Here is a 22,563-nt window from a genome sequence, read left to right as displayed (position 1 = left end):
AACAAGAGAGAATGTAGATAAATAAATTGGTTTTATAAAGTATATCTATCTAGGAGATCTGATGAATTAAGCAAATGGAAGTTACTGGTGGAGGCAGAGGGTGGAGGTATGCAGAAGAGCTTATTCAGTTCAGTATTCTTTTCTGTTACTTTTGTTCCCCATAAACCCACATAATTGCTGAACTACTTTACTTGTTACTCCCTTAATCATACACTTAATTGCTGAACTTAATTGCCTCAGTTTTTTTATTTTTTATTTAACCCAGTTTTCTTCACTGCTTTTTGCCTTTTTGCCAAGCTTTCCTCTTTTTCATCTGCATGGCATTTTACAAAATAGCTGTTGAAGGAGGTTTGTTTCATCCATCTTTTCAGAATGTTTTGGGAGTTAAGCATATGTCATTATATATTGTCACTTGTTTAGGACCCATGGTCAGACAAAAGAAAATTAGCTAAATAACTGCAAAAGAAAAAAAGCACAAAATACTAGTACAACATTAGGAACTCTTCAATGGCAAAAAAAAAAAACAAATAAATAAACACTTGAATCGAACATGTTGGATGTGGGATGCTAGACTTTTGCTGTGTCAATCACTGACTGAAGGAGGTAATAGACACTTACCAAAACAATAATTTACTCCCAGCAAGGTCTAATAGCACTAGTTCAGGGGGGTGCTGTGAACTCTCCATTAAAGCTACTTGTGATCTCACTGAATGTTTCCCTTTGTGTCTCAAAACTCAAGGGGGCAGTCACAGCCTGCCTTCTAAATACAACTCTCCTACTCTTCATACAACTACATGCACTTACCACACACACACACCCTTCACTTAAAATAAAAAATTAAAAAAAGTTAATTCCAAATCCAGCCTTGTGGCCCCCTTCTGGGGAGGGGACCAAAAATGTCCCTCAGGTTGGGCTGCTCTATCACTGGCGACCCTAAATGTCTTGACACCTCCCTTAACTTTTCCTTCATTAACTTCTGCAACATTCGCAGTCTTAGATCTAATTTTCAATCTGTAGAACACCACCTCTCCTCTACTAAACCTCATTTTCTTTTCCTTATCGAAACACAGCTGTCTGAGCTAACTGACAGTACTACAGTAAGCCCCCACACTTGGTGAATCTCAGCTTGGCGAAGTTCACTTTTGGCGGTAGGGTGGCCACAGACTACCGAGTGCACGCTTGGCGATTTGAATTCAAACTTGGCGGTCCCCTGGTGGCCCCACAGCGAACCATGCAGCTCCCCAGTGACGTCAGACCTCTCTCTAAAGTCTAAACCTATCAGAACTCAGTGTGAGAGTTCCCTTCAGCCACTGTTCTGTTAGCGTGGGAACGAATTCTGGTGATTTACTGCCAACATAGCCTTTACCAGCGCAACAGTTGTTTCCGGTGGGGTAATGACAATGGTAGTGGTGGCAAGGACGAAAGTGGGCGAGGGAAACAGGTGGAAGAATGAAAGTTACAGCCTTCATATCATGTCCATGTCTTATTAGCTTTATTTATTGTTTATTGGTCTGTTTTGTACATGTGTTTTAATATGTGAAGGCAAAAGATTTTATTTCAGCTCAAAAGATGGTATTCTAGGGGTCAAAAGGGGGACTTTAGCAATGACTAAAGACCGATTGAGGCATTTTTTAGGCAATTTATATGGTATAAAGAACTGGTGCATGGCAAAATTCGTATTTAGCGATAGTTTCACCAAACTAATTAATTTGTCAAGTGCGGGGCTTTACTGTAGCTCCTTCTCTGTTCTGTCTACTTTCTCTATTCTCATTTTCGTTCCAAAGCTCGATGTTGCATCTATGTGCACAATGACTTAACTTGCTCTTGAGCCCATGCTCTTGAATCTTCCAAGGTTTCCACCATCTGGCTTACTCTCAACAGTCACTTTCTAGCTAAATTTATCTGTGCTGTCTATCTTTCCCCTAACTCCTCTGACTATAGTAAATTCTTTGACTATTTAGCTTCCAAAGTGGAGCACATTCTGTCCCTCTACCCTTTCACAGAGATCTCCATCCTTGTATATTTCAATGTTCACCACCAGCTTTGGCTTTTCTCTCCCTTCACTGACAATTCTGATAAATTAGCCTTCAACTTTGCTATCCTCCATGACCTAGAGACACTGGTGCAACACCCTACACCCAGACCATCTTGGAGACACGCCCAACATTCTTGATCTCTTCCTTACCTCTAATCCTTCAGCTTATGCTGTTTCCCTATCTTCTCTGTTGGGCTCCTCCGATCACACTCTCATTTCTGTATCTTGTCCTATTTCTCCAATCCCTCCTCAGAATCCTTCAAAGCAGAGGGGCCTCTGCCTGCTGATTTTCCCTGGAATGATTACTGTTTACATGTCAGAGACCCATCTCTATGTACTGAATGCATAACGGAGGTGATAGTGTCTGGCATGGAGGCATACATTCCTCATTCTTTTTCTCAACCTAAGCCTTAAAACCTTGGTTTAACACAGCCTGTTCTCATGCTACACATAATAAAGATGTTGCCCACAAAAGGTACTTGGGCCTTACATCTCCCGAATTTCATGCACTTTATATTTCTGCTCAGAATCATGCCAAGTCTGTTCTTCGACTTGCCAAACACTCCTTCATAAATAAAAAATGTCAAAATCTTTCAAACTCTAACTCCCCTCGAGACTTCTGGTATCTAGCCAAAAAACATCTCCAATAACTTTACTTCTTAATCCTTCCCTCCTTTATTTCATCCTGAAGGCACCACTGCCATCTCATCTGTTTCTAAAGCTGAACTCTTCTCTCAAACCTCTGCTAAAAACTCCACCTTGGTTGATTCTGGGCTTGTCCTTCCTCTCCTCCTCCCTCTGAATATTTCATGTCTTCAATCAAAATTCTTCATAATGATGTTTTCCATGCCCTCGCTGGCCTAAACCCTCAGAAGTCTTATGGTCCCGATGGGGTCCCTCCTATTGTTCTCAAAAACTGTGCTTTCGTGCTTGAACCTTGCCTGGCCAAACTCTTTCAACTATGATTATTTACTTCTACCTTTCCTTCTTGCTGAAAGTTTGCCTACATTCAGCTTGTTCCTAAAAAGGGTGACCATTCTAATCCCTCAAACTACCGTTCTATAGCCTTAATCTCTTTCTTGTCTGAAGTTTTTTAATCTATCCTCAATAGGAATATTCATAAACATCTGTCACTTCACAATCTTCTATCTGATTGCCAGTTTGGCTTCTGTCAAGGTCGCTCTACTAGTGACCTTCTGGCATTCCTTAATGAGTCTTGGTCATCCTCTTTTAGATATTTCGGTGAAACTTTTGCTATAGTGTTAGACACATCAAAAGCTTTTGATAGAGTCTGGCACAAAGCTTTGATTTCAAAACTGCCCTCCTAGTTTCTATCCTCTCTGCAACTTTATCTCAAGTTTCCTTTCCAACCGTTCTATTGCTGCTGTGATAGACAGCCACTGTTCTGCTCCTAAATCTATTAACAGTGGTGTTCCTTAGGATTCTGTCCTGTAAACCACTCTCTTTCTATTATTCATTAATGACCTTCTTAACCAAATTTCTAGCCCTATCCATTCCTATGCTGATGATACCACCCTGCATCTTTCCATGTCCTTTCAGTGACGACCAACCCTTCAGGAAGTCAACGGATCACGTAGGGACACCATAGAACACCTGACTTCTTATCTCTCTAAGATTTCTGACTGGGGCAGAGAAAACTTAGTAGTTTTCAATGCTCAAAAACTCAATTCCTCCATCTATCAACTTGACACAACCTTCCAGACAACTATCCCCTCTTCCTCAATGACACTCAACTGTCTCCTTCTTCCACACTAAATATCATCAGTCTGTCCTTTACTCGTAATCTTAACTGGAAACTTCACATCTCATCTCTTGCTAAAACAGGTTTTATGAAGTTAGGCATTTTGCGATATCTCTGCCAGTTTTTCTCACCCCTCCAACTGCTAACTCTGTACGAGGGCCTTATCCATCCTTGTATGGAGTACTTTTCACATGTTTGGGGGTTCCACTCACACAGCTTTATTAGATAGGGTGGAGTCAAAAGCTTTTTATTTCATCAATTCCCCTCCTCTGACCCTTCAGCCTCTTTCTCACCGCTGAAATATTACATCCCTTTCTATCTTTTATAGCTATTTTCATGGTAACTACTCTATTGATCTAGCTAACTGCATGTCTCCCCTCCTCCTATGGCCTCACTGCACAAGGCTTCTTCTTCCTCTCATCCCTATTCTGTTCAACCCTCTAATACAAGAGTTAACCAGTATTCTCAATCATTCATACTTTTCACTGGTAAACTTTGGAACTCCCTGCCTGCTTCTGTATTTCCATCTTCCTACAACATAACTTCTTTCAAGAGGGAGGTATCAAGACACTTGTCATTGAATTTTGACTAATTCTTTTTAAATCTTTTATGAAGACTGCAATTCCAGTGGGACTTTTTTTCTAATACTTTTTCTTTTTTGCCCTTGGCAATTCTCCCTCTTACATTAAAAAAAAAAAATAAATGAATAAATAAATAAGAAAATAAACCTGGAGCTAGCTCACACTAAAATTTTGGCTTGTAAGTCAAACCAAAAAAGCTGACCAAGCAATGGATCATACCTTGTAGGTCAGGTGCTAGTAACTTAAGAATCTACTGTGTATGAACTATCAAGGTAGCCATGGGAGACCATTTAATAAAAGGAATATTGGTGTTATCCTTTTGTGCTGTGGATGCAGTTTTTATATGTGAAAAAATTTATTTTAGGATTAAGAATACTATTTCCTCCACTGCTTCATGTCTTATCTTGATGTGTGAGCTTTATCCCTGTTTGTCAGTGGTGCTTTGTTATCAAAGGTTTGAAAAAAATGGATTTGTGTTAAAATCATCTCAAATAATCTCACTATTCAATGCCTCATTGTTCACTATTTAAATTTTCTGATTGTTATGAATTATGTCCACTCACTCATTTTCCGTTGTCCGGGCTGATGTATCTAATTTTAACTGAACAAGCAAATGTAATCAACACCGCAATTGCATTGCCACCCACACCACAGCCCAAGTTAAAGAGAGTATTCTCTTTATCTTGCTGCCACCCATTGAAACTCATTCCTGCTAGATGTAGGAATAATTAGTGAACAGAATACTGCTCTTTTCTGCTTGCTTTTTTTTTTTTCCTCTATAGGAGTTACTGATCCAAAGGCCTAACTCTGGAGCAATCTCAAGCATCAAGATTAAAATCAAGATAATTTGTGTTCAGTCGCCAGCGTTTGTTGGGTATCATGAGTGATGCAAGTGTGATGTTTTCCAAGCAGCCTGCAACATGTAGTGCTAATGAATTGAAGGACAAAAGATCAAGGAAAAGCTTATCTTTAAAGAAAAATCTTGCAATTGTTAAGTGCCATGAGGAAGTTAGGAAGCCAATTTTATCGCAAGAACCCTGCAGTTGCCCCAATTCACTATCTCCACCATCATCAAACAAGCAACAAATATGAAGAAACCTGGTGAAACAGCTTCTACATTAATGGCAAAGATGCTAATGAGGAAGAGGAAGCCAATAATGGAGGAAATGGAGAGACTCTTAAGGCTGTGAATTGCTGGCCAGACTTGCTTCCAAGTGGCTCCTGCTAATTTAATTGAAGCTCATTTTTCTCCTTTGCCAGTAGATATAGGCCTATAGGGGGAAAAAATTGAGCCTATAACACTACCACCTTAAATGGCATGGAAAAGTGTTCTCTATCTCTTCATACAAATTAGGCCCCATTAAATTAAATTGTATTGAACCTTAAGTTCACTATTCGATCACTCGTTATTTGATCTGGGTTTCAGGAACATAACTCAATTGTAAAACAAGGGAAATCTATACATACTGCAGAGTCATTAGATAACTCAGGGTTCTTTTGCTTCAGTTCCTTTGCTGTAATAGTTGTCTTCAGATAACACTCAGAATTCTCTTTTTTTTTTTTTTTTCGTTAAGCCTAATGCGCCTGTAGGATCACTTGAAGAGTGTGTAGGAAGCGCTGTTCAGCTTCCGCCCATTAGTGGTGCAGGCAATTTCGTTTATAGTGGTAACCATATTAGGGCCCATCTCACCACCAAAGCTCATCTTGGGTGTAACCACCTAGAACCTGGGTATCATGGTGACATGTAGGTAACTTTAAACCACTTGAGAAATGGCAAAGTGTTTAAGGCTGTATGTGGTGGGGTTCGAACCTACGCTTGGACGTCTACTTGATCCCATGCTCACCATCTTATCCACTACGCCACTGCCTCCATATTAGATTTACTTGTACAGACCATATATAAACTTTATCTGAATCTTTGTCAGTTGCTTCATCTTCAGCATATTGGCAGGAGAGTTGAAAAAGGATTATCATTTATAAACTGGAGAGAAAATGGATAAAAAAAATAGCAAGCACCCTCTCTGAAAAGATATGAGGCATGTTGAGGCAGCCATTTAAGTTGCATGTGTAGCCCAGGACATCAGTGCATTGCAACAGAAAGGTGTTACCAATTCTCCCTAGATCTGATGAGATGGCTAACATATTTAAATGAGAATGGTTTTCAAATACATTACACCTACCAAGCATATATACATATATATTAACTGTGCCTACTATTTGTGATAATCTTAAAACTATAAATTAAACTTAATCCAAATACTGTTTTAGAGTTTTCTCATTTAGTGTATTTTGAGCATTTTTTAGCACATTTTTTAATGTTTCTATCTATAAAAGGAAATTCTACACACAATAATAAAGTATAAAGAAAATATAATTAATTATCCTTTTTTCAAATTTCTTAATACTTACAAAGGATGGTTTTTTAAGTTGCATAATCGTTGAAGATATTTATCTCGAAATTTGTTTGCTCTCTCTTGACTGTCTGGAATGTTGGGCTGAGAGGAGATGGCTCGGTCCACAAAACTTCCAAGGGAACCTTCAAAGCAGGACAACCAATAGTCCCTGATGATGACAGAGTGAAAGAAATAAATACATTGGAATTTGTATTGTTCTTCATCAAAAGAACAAATAGTAAATATATGTACCAGTTCTTTTCATGAAACAAAAAAAAAAAAAAAAAAAAAAAAAAAAAAATTATGATCACATTTCACATCTGACAAAACAAAAATAAAGTTCTAGTTGAACAGAAAATAACAATGAACAAAAATTTTTCTTCAATGTATTGTTTATTGTTTATCGAGGCATAGCTATTATTGGTCTTGTGTACAATTAATACACTGACATACACTAACCATTTTGTACAAAGTCATGTCAGGAATTGGTCATTTAGATCATGGAAACCTAATGGTATGAGATCACAAAACTGCAAGAAAATATGACCTGAAGTAGAGGAAGGGAAAGTGCAAATGGAATATTAAAACGAAGAAGTTTCCATAACTGCAAAAAGACAGTACAGGCTAGGACAATAGTACTTGGTTTAAAGAGAGAGAATGGATACTAGTAAATATCAAGATGGGACAACACTGGCTAGCCTCCTCCTCTCATAAACCAAAACTAAGCAACCAGGTAAATACACACACAGTGGTGAAAGAAAAGAAGTCTGAATGGAGGAAGGTAACCAGTGGAGTTCCACTAGGGTCAGTGCTTGGTCCCATCATGTTTTTTATTTATGTTAATGATATGCCAGTAGGAATTGACAGTTACATGAATATGTTCGCGGACGATACTAAAATTATGAGGAGAGTAAAGTGTGTGGAAGATTGTAACAAGTTACAGGAAGATCTTGATAAAATATATAAGTGGAGTAAGGAGTGGCAGATGGAATTTAATATAAACAAGAGCCATGTTATGAAAATAGGAAGAAGTAGATACAGACCAAACAAGGATTACAGGCTGGGAGATGAGAAAATTGAAGAGACCAATGAGGAGAAAGACTTAGGGGTAACCGTGCAAAACACTGTCACTGGAGAAACACATAAACAAGATATTTTTGAAAACATATAACATGCTTCAAAATATTGGTCTTGCATTCCACTACCTAGATGAAGGAATGATGAAGATACTATGCACTTTAACAAGACCCCAGTTAGAGTATGCAGCATGTGTCTGGTCACTGCATATGAAGAAAAATGTGAAGAAGGTGGAAAGGGTACAGAGGCTGGCAACAAGGATGGTACCAGGATTCAAGGAGTTAGACAATGAGGAAAGACTGAGGGAGCTGGGGGTGACCACATTAGAAGAGAGAAGAACAAGGGGTGACATGATAACTATGTATAAATTGGTGAACAAGATTGACGTATTGGACAGATAATTGATAAAGGTGACCACAAGTAATCATCTCCGAAGACATGGAAAAAAACTAATAAAAGACATCTGTTTAAATGACGTGAGAAAGTACAGTTTCCCGCGTCATAGTATTGATAAGTGGAATAAACTGAGCAGTGATGTCGTTGATGCGGTGTGTGTCGATCAGATGAAAGAGAGATATGACAGGAGCAGACAAGGAGACAGGACACAGAGAGCTTAGCTCGGGCCCTGTAATACACAAATAGGTAAATACACAAGACGCAGTCGAGGAAGGATGCAGTACCATCGCTCCGAGAATCAGGTGATCTCCACTACCTGTTGTTTGGATTTGCAGTGGCCTGGGCGAGTAGTGCAGAATCGTTTTCATGAATACAGTGTTACAAAATCATGAGTAAGGAAGAGATTCCATCTAAATGTGGGTATGAGACACGGGAAAGAATGAAAGATGATGATGACTATGTTGGTGAGGGTGAAAGAGCATTTGAAGGCTTTGATACGGCACATACTTTGCTATTCAATAGAGTGTTGACTATTGAACGTAAATTAGATAAATGGATAAAAGAGAGTATGAGAATGAAAGACAATGAACAGGAAAAAAAGCTCCAGAAATTGAAAGAAAGGATAAAAAGAGTGGAAGAAAACAAAACTAGGCTAGGAGCAGAAAATGAAGAATTAAAAAAGGAAGTAGCTAACTAAAAGAAATTGATGGAAGAAGGACTCGGTAAAGCCGAGAAAGAAAAAGAGGACCTGAAAGATCTAGTTAACAAAGAAGGGGAAAAAGTACAAGACGTGATTAAAAAAGAAGTATAGGCATGGAGAATCCAAGATAAGAAAGACAAGGAATCATTTCAGGAAGTATTTCAAGAACAGTTAAAAGAAAGAGATTAAAATATGACAAACAAAATGATAGGAGTCCTTAAGAAGAAAGAAAATTTAGTTAGAGAAATTGTGGAAAAAAAAAAGTGTAATTATTTTTGGCCTGAAAGAAAAAAACGTTAAATATAGACCAAGAAGGGAAAAGGACGAAATGAAATCAATAAAAGACCTACTAAAACATCTAAATGATGAGGAAAGACAGAACTTAGATGAGGAAGTAGAAGAAATCCATAGAATGGGACCATATCAAGAAGGAACAGTGAGACCAATTAAGATATTACTAAATTCACAAGCAGCAACAGGAAACATACTATATAGAAAAACAAAACTCAGAGAAACACAAGGTTGCAAAGATATATATATATATATATATATATATATATATATATATATATATATATATATATATATATATATATAAATATATAGAAATGAGGAGGAAGGGAAGAGACACAACGAACTGGTGGCAGAATCAAGGGAAAAAAATAATGAAAGGTCAGATGAGGAGAAAAAGGCATTTTTTTGGAAAATTATAGGAGACAGGATAAGGAAATGCTATATAAAAGAGAAGGAAGAAAAAAAAAATGGAGCAAGTTTAACTAAAAATTATAAGAACGAGATTAAAAATTATGTATACGAACATAGATGGAATTATATCAAGTAAATTAGAATTAAGAGATTACATAAAGAAAGAAGAATCAGATATTGTATGCCTGGTGGAAACAAAGTTAAATGAGGCAATAAAAATAGACATAGATAAAAGGTATAATATATGGAGTAAAGAGGAGAAAAGAATCATAATGATGTTAAGGAAAGAGATGGTGGTAAATGAAGTGGAGTTTGGGGAAGGAAAATCAGAAATACTGTATATTAAGATACATATTAATAAAAAAGAATTAACAAACATTGGAACATATGTGCCACCAAAAACAAATTCATGGACCAATCAAGAATAAAAACACATGATAAATGACACAATAAGGAGTCTTATGAGAATCATTAAAGAAAGGAAAAAAGTGATATTAGTAGATTTCAACTGTTAGGAGGTGGACTGGGAAAATTATGAAAGTGGTATGGGGGAAGAAGCCTGGGGAGATAGATTCCTGAACCTAATGATAGATAATTTGATGGTCCAAAGAGTAAAGGAAAACACAAGATTCAGAGGAAATGATGAACTGGCAAGATTGGACCTAGTTTTACAAGGGATATACAAATGAACGATGATATAAGATATAAGTGCCCATTGGGAAAGAGTGACCATGTAATATTAGAAATGGATATAGAAGAAGGAAAGGAAGATAGAGACAAATCATACAAAGGAGACCGATTAAATTACAGAAAGGCTGATATTGAGAACCTCAAGAACTATTTTAAAACATAAACTGGGAGGAGATGGAAAACTTAAAGACGGTTCAAGAGAAATATAACTTATTTTTGGAAATATACAAAACAGGAGTCAGGAATATGTCCCAAAATATAGACCTAAAGAAGAAGGAAAGAAAGATTGGTTTAATGCAAGGTGTGCTAGGGCAAAGGAGAAAAGAGATGGAGCATGGAAAAGGTGGAGAAAAAAAAATCCAGAAAATAAGGAAAACTTCAAACAGCAAGAAATGAATATGCTAAGGTGAGAAAGGAAGAAGAAAGGAACTATGAAAAGGACATTGTCGAAAAATGTAAGGAACAACCAAAATTGTTCTACAGATTCATAAATGGAAAAATAAGACAAAAAGAAACAATAGAAAGGTTAAAAGGAGAGAATGGAATGGTGGAAGACCCAAAAGTATGGCAGAACTGTTAAATAGTAAATTTCAAGAGGTCTTTACTAAGGAATCCAAATTTGAAAGACCACAGGGTAATAGAGACTGTCCATATGAAAGAGATTAAAGTAACCAAGCTTGAAATAAAAAGTTGATGACAGAACTGGATGAGGAAAAGGCAATGGGACCGGATGAAGTCTCAGGCAGAATACTGAAAGAATGTAGAGAAGAACTAGCAAGTCCTATATACAATATCATAAAATGCTCAATAGAAAATGGAACAGTACCAGTAGAATGGAAAAGAGCTGAGGTGGTTCCCATATATAAGAGTGGAAGGAAGGAAGAACCTTTAAATTACAGACCGGTATCACTAACTAGTGTAATATGCAAGATGTGTGAAAGAGTAATAAAGAAACAATGGATTGAGTTTCTTGAAGACAACAAATTATTATCAAATAGCCAATTTGGTTTTAGAAAAGGTCGGTTGTGTGTAACAAATTTATTGAGTTTCTACTCTAGAATAGTTGATAAAGTACAAGAGAGAGAGGGATGGATTGACTGTATTTATTTAGATTTAAAAAAGGCATTTGATAAAGTGCCACATGAAAGATTACTATGGAAGTTAGAGAAGAGTGGCTTAAAAGGAAGCACATTGAGATGGATAAAAAATTACTTGAGGGGAGAGAAATAAGTACGGTAGTTAAAGATATGAAGTCCAAGTGGAGAGCAGTAGACAGTGGAGTGCCACAGGGGTCAGTATTGGCACCAATACTTTTTCTCATATGTATAAACGACATGCCAGAGGAGTGAACAGCTACATAAATCTGTTTGCGAACGATTCAAAATTCTGCAGAGTCATAAAACAAAAAGAGGACCTAAACAAGATCGGGAAATGGAGTAAAAAATGGGAGATGGAATTCAATGTGGACAAAAGCCATGTCATGGAAATGGGAAAAGTGAAAGACGACCAGTGGGAATCTATAAGATGGGAGATGGAGTAGAACTAGAAAAAGTAATAAAGGAAAAGGACTTGGGAGTGACGATGTAAGAAAACAATCAACTGATAAGCCATATTGATAGAATTTTCAGAGAGACATATAATTTGCTAAGGAATATTGGATTAGCATTTCACTATATAGACAAAGAAATAATGAAGAAATTGATAAGTACTAAAATAAGACCTAGATTGGAATATGCAGGAGTGTGTGGACCCCATAAAAGAAACACATAAGAAATTGGAGAGACTACAAAAATGGCTACAAGAATGGTTCCAGAATTTAAAGGGATGACATATGAGGAGAGACTAAAGCTATGGATCTACCAACCCTGGAACAGAGAAGAGAGAGAGGGGATCTGATACAAGTTTATAAATTGATTAACGGAATGGATCAAGTGGATAATGAGAAACTAATCCTGAGAGAAGAATATGACATTAGAAGCACAAGATCGCATAGTAAGAAACTGAGGAAAGGAAGATGTCTGAGAGATGTAAAAAAAATATAGTTTCCCACAAAGATGTGTTGAGACTTGGAACAGTTTGAGTGAGGAAGTGGTGTCAGCAACGAATGTGCATAGTTTTAAAATAAAATTGGATAAGTGTAGATATGGAGATGGGGCCACACGAGCATAAAGCCCAGGCCCTGTAAAACTACAACTAGGTAAATACACACACACACACACACAGTCACAAAAGGATGTAGATGAATTGGTGGAGAAGTCATGGAGGCTAGCCCAGCAGGAAACAACAAGGAAGATTTGGTTGAGAAGAGATCTCGGTGAAAAGGAAAGAGAAATGTTAAATGAGTTGAGAAAGGAGGCTTTGAAAAAAAATGAAGAGAGGACAGAAGAGGAGAAGAAAGAGTTTTTCTGGAGAATCTTGGATATGAGACTGAGGAAGTGGTTCATAACCCAGAAAAGTACAGTAAGAAAGGACTAAAGAAACTTACGTATGAGCGGAATGTAATGTATTCCAACATAAATGGAGTGATATCGGGATTTTAGAACTCAACGATTACTTGAGGGACAAGAACCCAGATATTGTGGGTCTTACTGAAACAAAACTGAGAGAGGAGAAGACCTGATGATGGTTGGAGAAGGAAATATAATGTTTGGAAAAGAAATAGAGTAGGTAAGATGGGAGGAGGAGTGATGTTGCTGGTTAAAAAAGATATAAAGGTGGATCAAGTGAAAGAAGGTATGGGAAAGGCAGAAGTGCTAAAGATCAGAACAGAAACTAATGAAGGAAAAAGAGGCACTACATAGTGGTGTACGTACCACCTAAGACAAATGCATGGTCAGTACAGGAATATGAAGAAATGATAAGTGATACAGGAACATGTCTGGAAGAAATGTTGGGTGGCTGTGAACGAACTATAATGATGGGAGATTTTAATTGTAAAGAGGTGTGTTGGGAGGACTGGTCAATGGAAGGATCAGAGACAACATGGGAAATACACTATTGACACTGGCAATGGAAAATGTGTTAACTCAGTGGGTCAAAGAAGATACTAGGTTTGGAGGAGAGGGAGCATCGTCAAGACTGGACTTGGTCTTTAGTACAGAGCCAATGGTCATTGAGGAGATGAGGGTGGAGTGCCCTTTAGCAAAGAGTGATCATGCAGTTTTGGAGTTCAAGGTGATAGACGAAGAGAAATCTAGAAGAAATGAAGAATATAAAGTGGGAAGATGGAATTATGCCAAGACAGATTTTGGAAACCTAAAGAAATTCTTTCAAGAGACAAATTGGATGAAATTCAAGAGTGCTAAGGAGCAAATGAAAAGTGGAAGGAATTTATAAAAATATACAAAGAAGGTGAGAAAAATTTGTACCAATAAGACAACATAGAGAAGTTGGAAAGCAGGACTGGTTTAACGATAGATGTGAAAAGGCTAGAACAAGAAAAGAGGATGCATGGAAGAGGTGGAGAAGGAAAAGACGGATTAAGCAGTGGGAAAGTTACAAAAGAGCAAGAAATGAATATGTGTTGATTAGAAGAGAAGAAAGAAAGAAACAAGAAAAGGATATAATTGATAAATGTAAAGACCAACCAAGGCTTTTTACAGACATGTGAACAACAACATCAAAAATAGAGAAAGTATTGAAAGTTTAGAAGTAAATGGAGTATGCAGTGAAGATCCCAGGAAATGGCAGAGGCTATGAATGGATGCTTTCGGAAGGTATTCACAAAGGAGACTGCTTTTGACAAACCACTGGTAATGGAACAGAAAGGGATTATGAAGGAGTTTCAAGTAACTGTGGAGGAGATCAAGAACATGATGGGGAGTTTAGAAGTGAGAAAGCTGTGGGACCTGATGGGGTATCAGGATGGATTTTAAGAGAATGCAGGAGCAATTGGCAGAAAAAGTTTGTGAAGTAATTGATGCCTCATTAAGGGAAGGTGTAGTGCCCCAAGACTGGAAAAGAGCTAACATTGTCCCAATCTATAAATCAGGTAACAAGAGAGACCCATTGAACTATAGACCAGTGTCACTTACAAGTGTGGTAGCTAAGATGTGTGAGAGGGTGGTGAAGAATAGATGGACAGACTTCTTGGAGAAAATGACATACTTTGTGAGTGTCAATTTGGTTTTAGAAAGGGCGTTCATGCACGACAAACCTGATATGTTACTATTCGAGGGTGATAGATGTAATACAGGAAAGAGATGGTTGGGCTGATGGAATATATCTGGATTTAAAAAAGGCCTTTGATAAGGTACCACACCAGAGACTGATCTGGAAACTTGAAATGGTAGGAGGAGTGCATGGCAGTTTACTAAAATGGATGGAAGACTTTTGGTAGGAAGAGAAATGAGAACAATAATTAAGGACAGACCATCAGAATGGGGATTGGTGGAGAGTGGAGTTCCACAGGGATCAGTGTTGGCACCAGTAATGTTCGCAGTCTACATAAATGACATGGTGGATGGGGTGTCCAGTTATGTGAGCCTATTTGCAGACGATGCAAAATTGTTAAGAAAAGTGAGATGTGACAAAGATTGCGAACTACTCCAGGAAGACTTGGACAGAATATGGAAATGGAGCTGTACATGGCAAATGGAGTTCAACACGACAAAATGCAAGAAAATAGAGTTTGGCAAGAGTGAAAGAAGAATCAGGAGTATGTACAAGATAGGAAATGAAGACATAAAACCAGTCATGAAGAAAAAGACCTTGGGGTGACAATTACCAATGACCTATCGCCAGAGAGACATATAAACAAAATAATTGGAGAAGTATTGAACTTATTGAGGAACATAAGAGTGGCGTTCGATATTTAGATGAAGAAATGATGAAGAAAATAATTACTGCAATGATAAGACCGAGGCTTGAATATGCAACAATACAGTGGGCTCCGAACTTAAAGAAACACATAAGGAAACTAGAGAAAGTACAGAGGGCTGCAACAAAATGGTGCCTGACTTAAGAGATTTGACTTATGAAGACAGACTGAAAAGAATGCAACTTCCAACCCTGGAAAACAGAAGAGAAAGGGGAGACCTGATAGCAATATACAGAGTGATGATTGGCATGGAAAAATGGATAGGGAAGATCTGTGTATGTGGAATGAAAGAATGTCGAGAGGGCATGGGAAAAACTAAAATGGCCACTTATAGGAGAGATGTGAAAAATATAGCTTCCTCATAGAAGGGTGGAAGCATGGAATAGTTTAGACGTGGAAGTGGTCAACGCAAGGAATATTCATGATTTTAAGAAAAGCTGGACATTAATAGATATGGAGACGGGACAACACGAGCATAGCTCTTTTCCGTATGTTACAATTAGGTAAATACAATTACACAAACACACACACACACACACACACACACAAATTATGAAAGTGGTATGGGGAAAATGCCTGGGAGATAGATTCTGAACCTAATGATAGATAATTTGATGGTCCAAAGAGTAAAGGAAAACACAGATTCAGAGGAAACGATGAGCCGGCAAGATTAGACCTAGTTTTACAAGGGATATACCAATTAACGATGATTTAAGATACAAGTGCCCATTGGGAAAGAGTGACCATGTAATATTAGAAATGAATATAGAAGAAGGAAAGGAAGATAGAGATGAATCATACAAAGGAGACCGATTAAATTACAGAAAGGCTGATATTGAGAATCTCAAGAACTATTTTAAAAACGTAAACTGGTAGGAGATGGAAAACTCTTTAACGGTTCAAGAGAAATATAACTTATTTTTGAAATATACAAAACTGGGGTCAGGAATATGTTCAAATATAGACCTAAAGAAGAAGGAAAGAAAGATTGGTTTAATGCAAGATGTGCTAGGGCAAAGGAGAAATGAGATGGAGCATGGAAAAGGTGGAGAAGAAACAGAAATCCAGAAAATAAAGAAAACTTCAAAACAGAAAGAAATGAATATGCTAAGGTGAGAAAGGAAGAAGAAAAGAACTATGAAAAGGACATTGTCGAAAAATGTAAGGAACAACCAAAATTGTTCTACAGATTCATAAATGAAAAAAATAAGACAAAAAGAAACAATAGAAAGGTTAAAAAGAGAAAATGGAATGGTGGAAGACCCAAAAAGTATGGCAGAACTGTTAAATAGTAAATTTCATGAGGTCTTTACTAAGGAATCCAAATTTGAAAGACCACAGGGTAATAAAGAGACTGTCCATATGAAAGAGAATAAAGTAACCAAGCTTGAAATAAAAAAGTTGATGATGGAATTGGATGAGGAAAAGGCAATGGGACCGGATGAAGTCTCAGGCAGAATACTGAAAGAATGTAGGGAAGAACTATCAAGTCCATTATACAACATCATAAAATGCTCAATAGAAACTGGAACAGTGCCAGTGGAGTGGAAAAGAGCTGAGGTGGTTCCCATATATAAGAGCGGAAGGAAGGAAGAACCTTTAAATTACAGACCGGTATCACTAACTAGTGTAATATACAAGATGTGTGAAAAAGTAATAAAGAAACAATGGATTGAGTTTCTTGAAGACAACAAAATATTATCAAATAGCCAATTTGGTTTTAGAAAAGGTCGGTCATGTGTGACATATTTATTGAGTTTCTACTCTAGAATAGTTGATACAGTAGAAGAGAGAGAGGGATGGGTTGACTGTATTTATTTAGATCTAAAAAAGGCTTTTGATAAAGTGCCACATGAAAGATTACTATGGAAGTTAGAGAAGGGTGGCTTAAAAGGAAGCACATTGAGATGGATGAAGAATTACTTAAGGGGGAGAGAAATAAGGACGATAGTTAAAGATATGAAGTCCAAGTGGAGAACAGTAGACAACAGAGTGCCACAGGGGTCAGTATTGGCACCAATACTTTTTCTCGTATATATAATTGACATGCCAGAGGAGTGAACAGCTACATAAATCTGTTTGGATGATGCGAAACTGTGCAGAGTCATTAAACAAAAAGAGGATTGTGAAATACTACAGGAAGACTTAAACAAGATCTGGAAATGGAGCAAAAAATGGGAGATGGAATTCAATGTGGACAAAAGCCATGTCATGGAAATGGGAAAAAGTGAAAGACGACCAGTGGGAATCTATAAGATGGGAGATGGAGTAGAACTAGAAAAGTAAAAAGGAAAAGGACTTGGGAGTGACAATAGAAGAAAATAATCATCCGGTTAGCCATATTGATAGAATTTTTAGAGAGACGTATAATTTGCTAAGTAATATTGGAGTAGCATTTCACTATATGGACAAGGAAATGATGAAGAAATTGATAAGTACTAAAATAAGACCTAGATTGGAATATGCAGGAGTTGTGTGGACTCCCCATAAAAAAAAACACATAAGAAAATTAGAGAGACTACAAAAATTGGCTACAAGAATGGTTCTAGAATTTAGAGGGATGGCATATGAGGAGAGACTAAAGGCAATGGATCTACCAACCTTGGAGCAGAGAAGAGAGAGAGGGGATCTGATACAAGTTTATAAATTGATTAATGGAATGGATGAAGTGGATAATGAGAAACTGATCCTGAGAGAAGAATATGACTTTAGAAGCACAAGATCGCATAGTAAGAAACTAAGGAAGGGACCATGTCTGAGAGATGTTAAAAAAATTTAGTTTCCCGCAAAGATGTGTTGAGACTTGGAACAGTTTGAGTGAGGAAGTGGTGTTAGCAAAGAGTGTGCATAGTTTTAAAGAAAAATTGGATAAGTGTAGATATGGAGACGGGACCACACGAGCATAAAGCCCAAGCCCTGTAAAACTACAACTAGGTAAATATAACTAGGTAAATACACACACACACACACACACACACACACACACTGTCGCCGTCGCTGAGAGAGGACGGCTTGTCTCCAGCTGCGGATGGGAAAAAAGAAAATACCCATGGTTTTACAGGGCCCGGGTAACTCTAAGTTAGTGTCCTGTTAATGTCCTACTGTCGCTTAGTGTTGAAAGTGAGGGATATGGAGAGTGATCCCTGAGAGGAGAGTGTGGGCGGTGATTATTTTGGCCGTAATCAGCTGACGATAACAAAAAAAAGGCGTCTAGACAAGTCAGAGACTTTGAAGGTTTCATAACTACGCCAATAGGACTGGAGAAACTAGATATGGATGCAAGAATCCAGGCACTGGAAAGTAAGTTCCTAAACATTTTGTCCATAGAAGAAAAACTGGATAGAGTTCTAGCCGAGAATGATTCGTTCAAAAAAGATATCTATTTGTTAACGTTAGCGAATAAAGAGCTATTGAAGGAAAAAGTAGAGATGGAGAAAGAAAACCAACAACTAAGGAAATAATGTGAAGAAATGAAGGCTAAACTCAGGGAAATGGAGATAAAGATATCCGAAGGGGACTTGAGGAAGGAGGAATGCCTTAATCTAATTGATACCAGGATGAAAGAAGTGAACCATGAACATCAGGAGGTACAAAGGTCGTTTAGGGAGATAGTAAAAAAGCAGGAAGAGGAAAATAAAGGGATTACGCAGAAGGAAATGGTAAAGGCACTAAAGGAAAATGAGTATGTGGTGAGAGATATTGCTGAAAAGAAAAATGTGTGATCATAATAGGATTGAGGAAGAAACTAACAGGAACTGGCAGGACAGGAGGGATAAGGAAAATGACAGGATTAAGTCTTTACTGAACAAGATCTCTGTGGAAGAAGAGGACCTATATGCTGAGGTAGAAGAAAGTGTGAGATTGGGAGCTTTTGAGGAAGGCAAGAATAGACCATTAAAATTGAAATTAAAGTCTCAGGTGGCAGCGGAGGCCTTGTTGAGGAGGGCTTGGAAACTTAAGGACTCTGAGGAAACCAAAACAATTTACATAAGAAGAAATATGTCACAAGATGAGCGAATGAAAATGAAGGAGCTTGTAACTGAAGTGAAGAGAGGAATGACGAAAGAACAGAGGAGGAAAAGACCAAGTTTTTTTGGAGGATGAGAAATGGGAGGCTAAAGAAGTGGTGGATAAAACAGACGGAATAGGCATTACATGGAAGAATGAGACTAGGAATGGAATAAAAGTGACTTACACGAACATAGATGGATTTCTGTCTAAGAGGCTAGAATGTATGGATTACCTAAGAAATAACGAACCGGACATAATGTGTGTAGTGGAAACAAAGCTAAGGCCTGAAATAAAGCTAGACTGGTTTGTTGTAAAACACTACAAAGTATGGAGAAATGATAGAAAAATAAAGGAGGTGGTGGTATAATGGTTCTTACTAAGGAAGATCTGATAGTGAAGGAGGTGAACTATAGTAAGAGAAATGAGGAAGTGATAAGTATGCTTATAACAGATGGCAAGAGGGACATTAATATTATAACAGTATACATACCACCCAGAACCAGTGCTTGGGAATATGAACAGTACCAAATGGTGATGAGAAATACTCTAGACAGAATGAAGCAAGAACTCATCAGAAAGGATAGAGTGATGATAGTTGGAGACTTTAATTGCAAAGAAATAGTGTGGGAAGACTACGAAGTGGTGAACGGTGGTGAGTGGGCAGAAGAATTGTTAAAGGTAGCAACAAATAACTTGATGACACAGTGGGTGAGATCACCAACAAGGTGCAGGGGACAAGATGTTGCAGCAAGGTTGGATTTGGTATTTACCAGGGGAATCTCTCTAAAAGAGGAAATTGAACATGAATGTCCCTTGGGGAAAAGCGATCATGATGTCCTAAGCTTTGAGCTGGATACGGAATTAAGCACGAATAAGATTGTGGAACAGGGAGGAAAAATTAAATTATACTAGGGCAAATTATAACCATATAAGGGAGTTCTTTAATGAAATTGACTGGTCCGTGGTATACCAGGAAAGGGATATGCAATTGAAATACGATAAATTTATGGATTTGTATAACTCTGCTGTGAAAAGTTTGTGCCATATCACAGAAAGAGGACTTTAAATAATAAACAGTGGTTTAATAGAAATTGTGAAGAAGCAAAAAGAACAAAGAAAAGGCATGGAAGAAACTTAAGAAAAACAGTGATGTATTATCAAGAGAAGTCTACAAAACAGCAAGGAATAGATATGTTGAAGTAAGGAGAACAGCACAGAAGGAATATGAACAGAGGGTGGTGGAAAACTGTGATAGTGACCCAAAATGTTTTACAAATTCATAAATGGAAAACTAAATAAAAGGAGGCAATAGAAAAGGTAAAAACAGGGAAGAAGTATATGAAGATGCTGGAGATATAGCTGAAATTTTGAACGACAACTTTTGCAAAGTGTTTACAAAGGAGGAGCATTTTATGGGAGGAAGGCCTACGGAAATAAAGCAAATGCAGGACATCATGGTTACTAAGGAAGATGTAAGGAAAATTATAAGCAATCTGGATATTAATAAATCAATGGGGCCTGATGGCATATCTGGGAGGTTGCTAAATGAATGTAAGGATCAATTGTTGAACCCAGTATTTGATATTGTGGAAACCTCCATACGAACAGGATTAGTCCCGAAAGAGTGGAAAAGAGCTGACATTGTGCCTATATATAAGAATGGTAGTAGAATGGAACCGCTAAATTATAGACCAGTATCGTTGACTAGTATATTGTGCAAGGTATGTGAAGAAGTAATTAAAGCTAAGTGGAGTGAGTATCTAGAAAGTGAAAACATTCTGAGTGAAAGGCAGTTTGGTTTCAGAAAAGGAAGATCGTGTGTATCCAATTTATTATGTTTTTATTCAAGAGTGACTGACATACTACAACATAGAGAGGGATGGGTGGATGCTATCTACCTGGACTTGAGAAAGGCCTTTGATAAAGTACCACACAATAGACTGATGTGGAAACTAAAGATGATTGGAGGAGTAAATGATAAACTAGCAAAATGGATGGAAAATTACTTAATGGGAAGAGAAATGAGAACAGTGGTGAGAGGAAGGAAGTCCGAGTGGAAGAAGGTAACCAGTGGAGTTCCACAAGGGTCAGTGCTGGGTCCCATCATGTTTTTGATTTATGTTAATGATATGCCAGTAGGAATTGACAGTTACATGAACATGTTTGCGGACGATACTAAAATTATGAGGAGAGTAAAGAATGTGGAAGATTGTAACAAGTTACAGGAAGATCTTGATAAAATATATGAGTGGAGTAAGGAGTGGCAGATGGAATTTAATATAGACAAGACCCATGTTATGAAAATGGGAAGAAGTAGATACAGACCAAACAGGGATTACAGGCTGGGTGATGAGAAAATTAAAGAGACCAATGAGGAGAAAGACTTAGGAGTAACTGTGCAAAACACCTTGTCACCGGAGAAACACATTAACAAGATTTTTTGGAAAACATACAACATGCTTCAAAATATTGGCCTTGCATTCCACTACCTAGATGAAGGAATGATGAAGATATTATGTACCTTAATAAGACCCCAGTTAGAATATGCAGCATGTGTCTGGTCACCGCATATGAAGAAAAATGTGAAGAAGGTGGAAAGGGTACAGAGGCTGGCAACAAGGATGGTACCAGGACTCAGAGAGTTAGACTATGAGGAAAGACTGAGGAAGCTGGGGCTGACCACATTAGAAGAGAGAAGAACAAGAGGAGACATGATAACTATGTATAAATTGGTGAACAAGACAAGATTGACATACTGGACAGAGAGTTGATAAAGGTGACCACAAGTAATCATCTCTGAGGACATGGAAAAAAGCTAATAAAGGACATCTGTCTAAATGATGTGAGAAAATACAGTTTCCCGCATCGTAGCATTGATAATTGGAATAAACTGAGCAGTGATGTCGTTGATGCAGTGTGTGTCAATCAGATGAAAGAGAGATATGACAGAAATGGACAAGGAGACAGGTCACAGAGAGCTTAGCTTGGGCCCTGTAATACACAAATAGGTAAATACAAATAGGTAAATACACATTGAGACTGAGATGGATAGAAAATTATTTGAGGGGGAGAGAAATAAGGACGGTAGTTAAAGACATGAAGTCCAAGTGGAGAGCAGTAGAAAGCGGAGTGCCACAGGGGTCAGTATTGGCACCAATACTTTTCCTCATTTATATTAACGACATGCCAGAAGGAGTGAACAGCTACATAAATCTGTTTGCAGAAGATACGAAACTGTGCAGAGTTATAAAGCAAAAAGGGGATTGTGAAATACTGCAAGAAGACCTAAATAAGATCTGGGAATGGAGTAAAAAGTGGGAAATGGAATTCAATGTGGACAAAAGCCATGTCATGGAAATGGGAAAGAGTGAAAGACGACCCGTGGGAATCTATA

General features: G+C 37.7%; 1 protein-coding gene across 1 annotated transcript in view; it reads right to left on the bottom strand.

Moving 5' to 3' along the window:
* Positions 1-22,563, bottom strand: part of LOC123516403 (4'-phosphopantetheine phosphatase-like) — a 504,510-nt gene that overhangs the window by 195,648 nt on the left and 286,299 nt on the right. Inside the window, exon 9 of the mRNA XM_045275659.1 lies at positions 6,788-6,940. Within this exon, the coding sequence (XP_045131594.1) occupies positions 6,788-6,940 (153 nt within the window). The remainder of the gene's footprint in view (positions 1-6,787; positions 6,941-22,563) is intronic.

This window comes from Portunus trituberculatus, chromosome 41, assembly GCF_017591435.1.
Source record: "Portunus trituberculatus isolate SZX2019 chromosome 41, ASM1759143v1, whole genome shotgun sequence".
NCBI lineage: Eukaryota > Metazoa > Arthropoda > Malacostraca > Decapoda > Portunidae > Portunus > Portunus trituberculatus.
The sequence above is the reverse complement of the archived record's forward strand: the minus strand, read 5'-3'. Positions and strand labels throughout refer to the sequence as shown.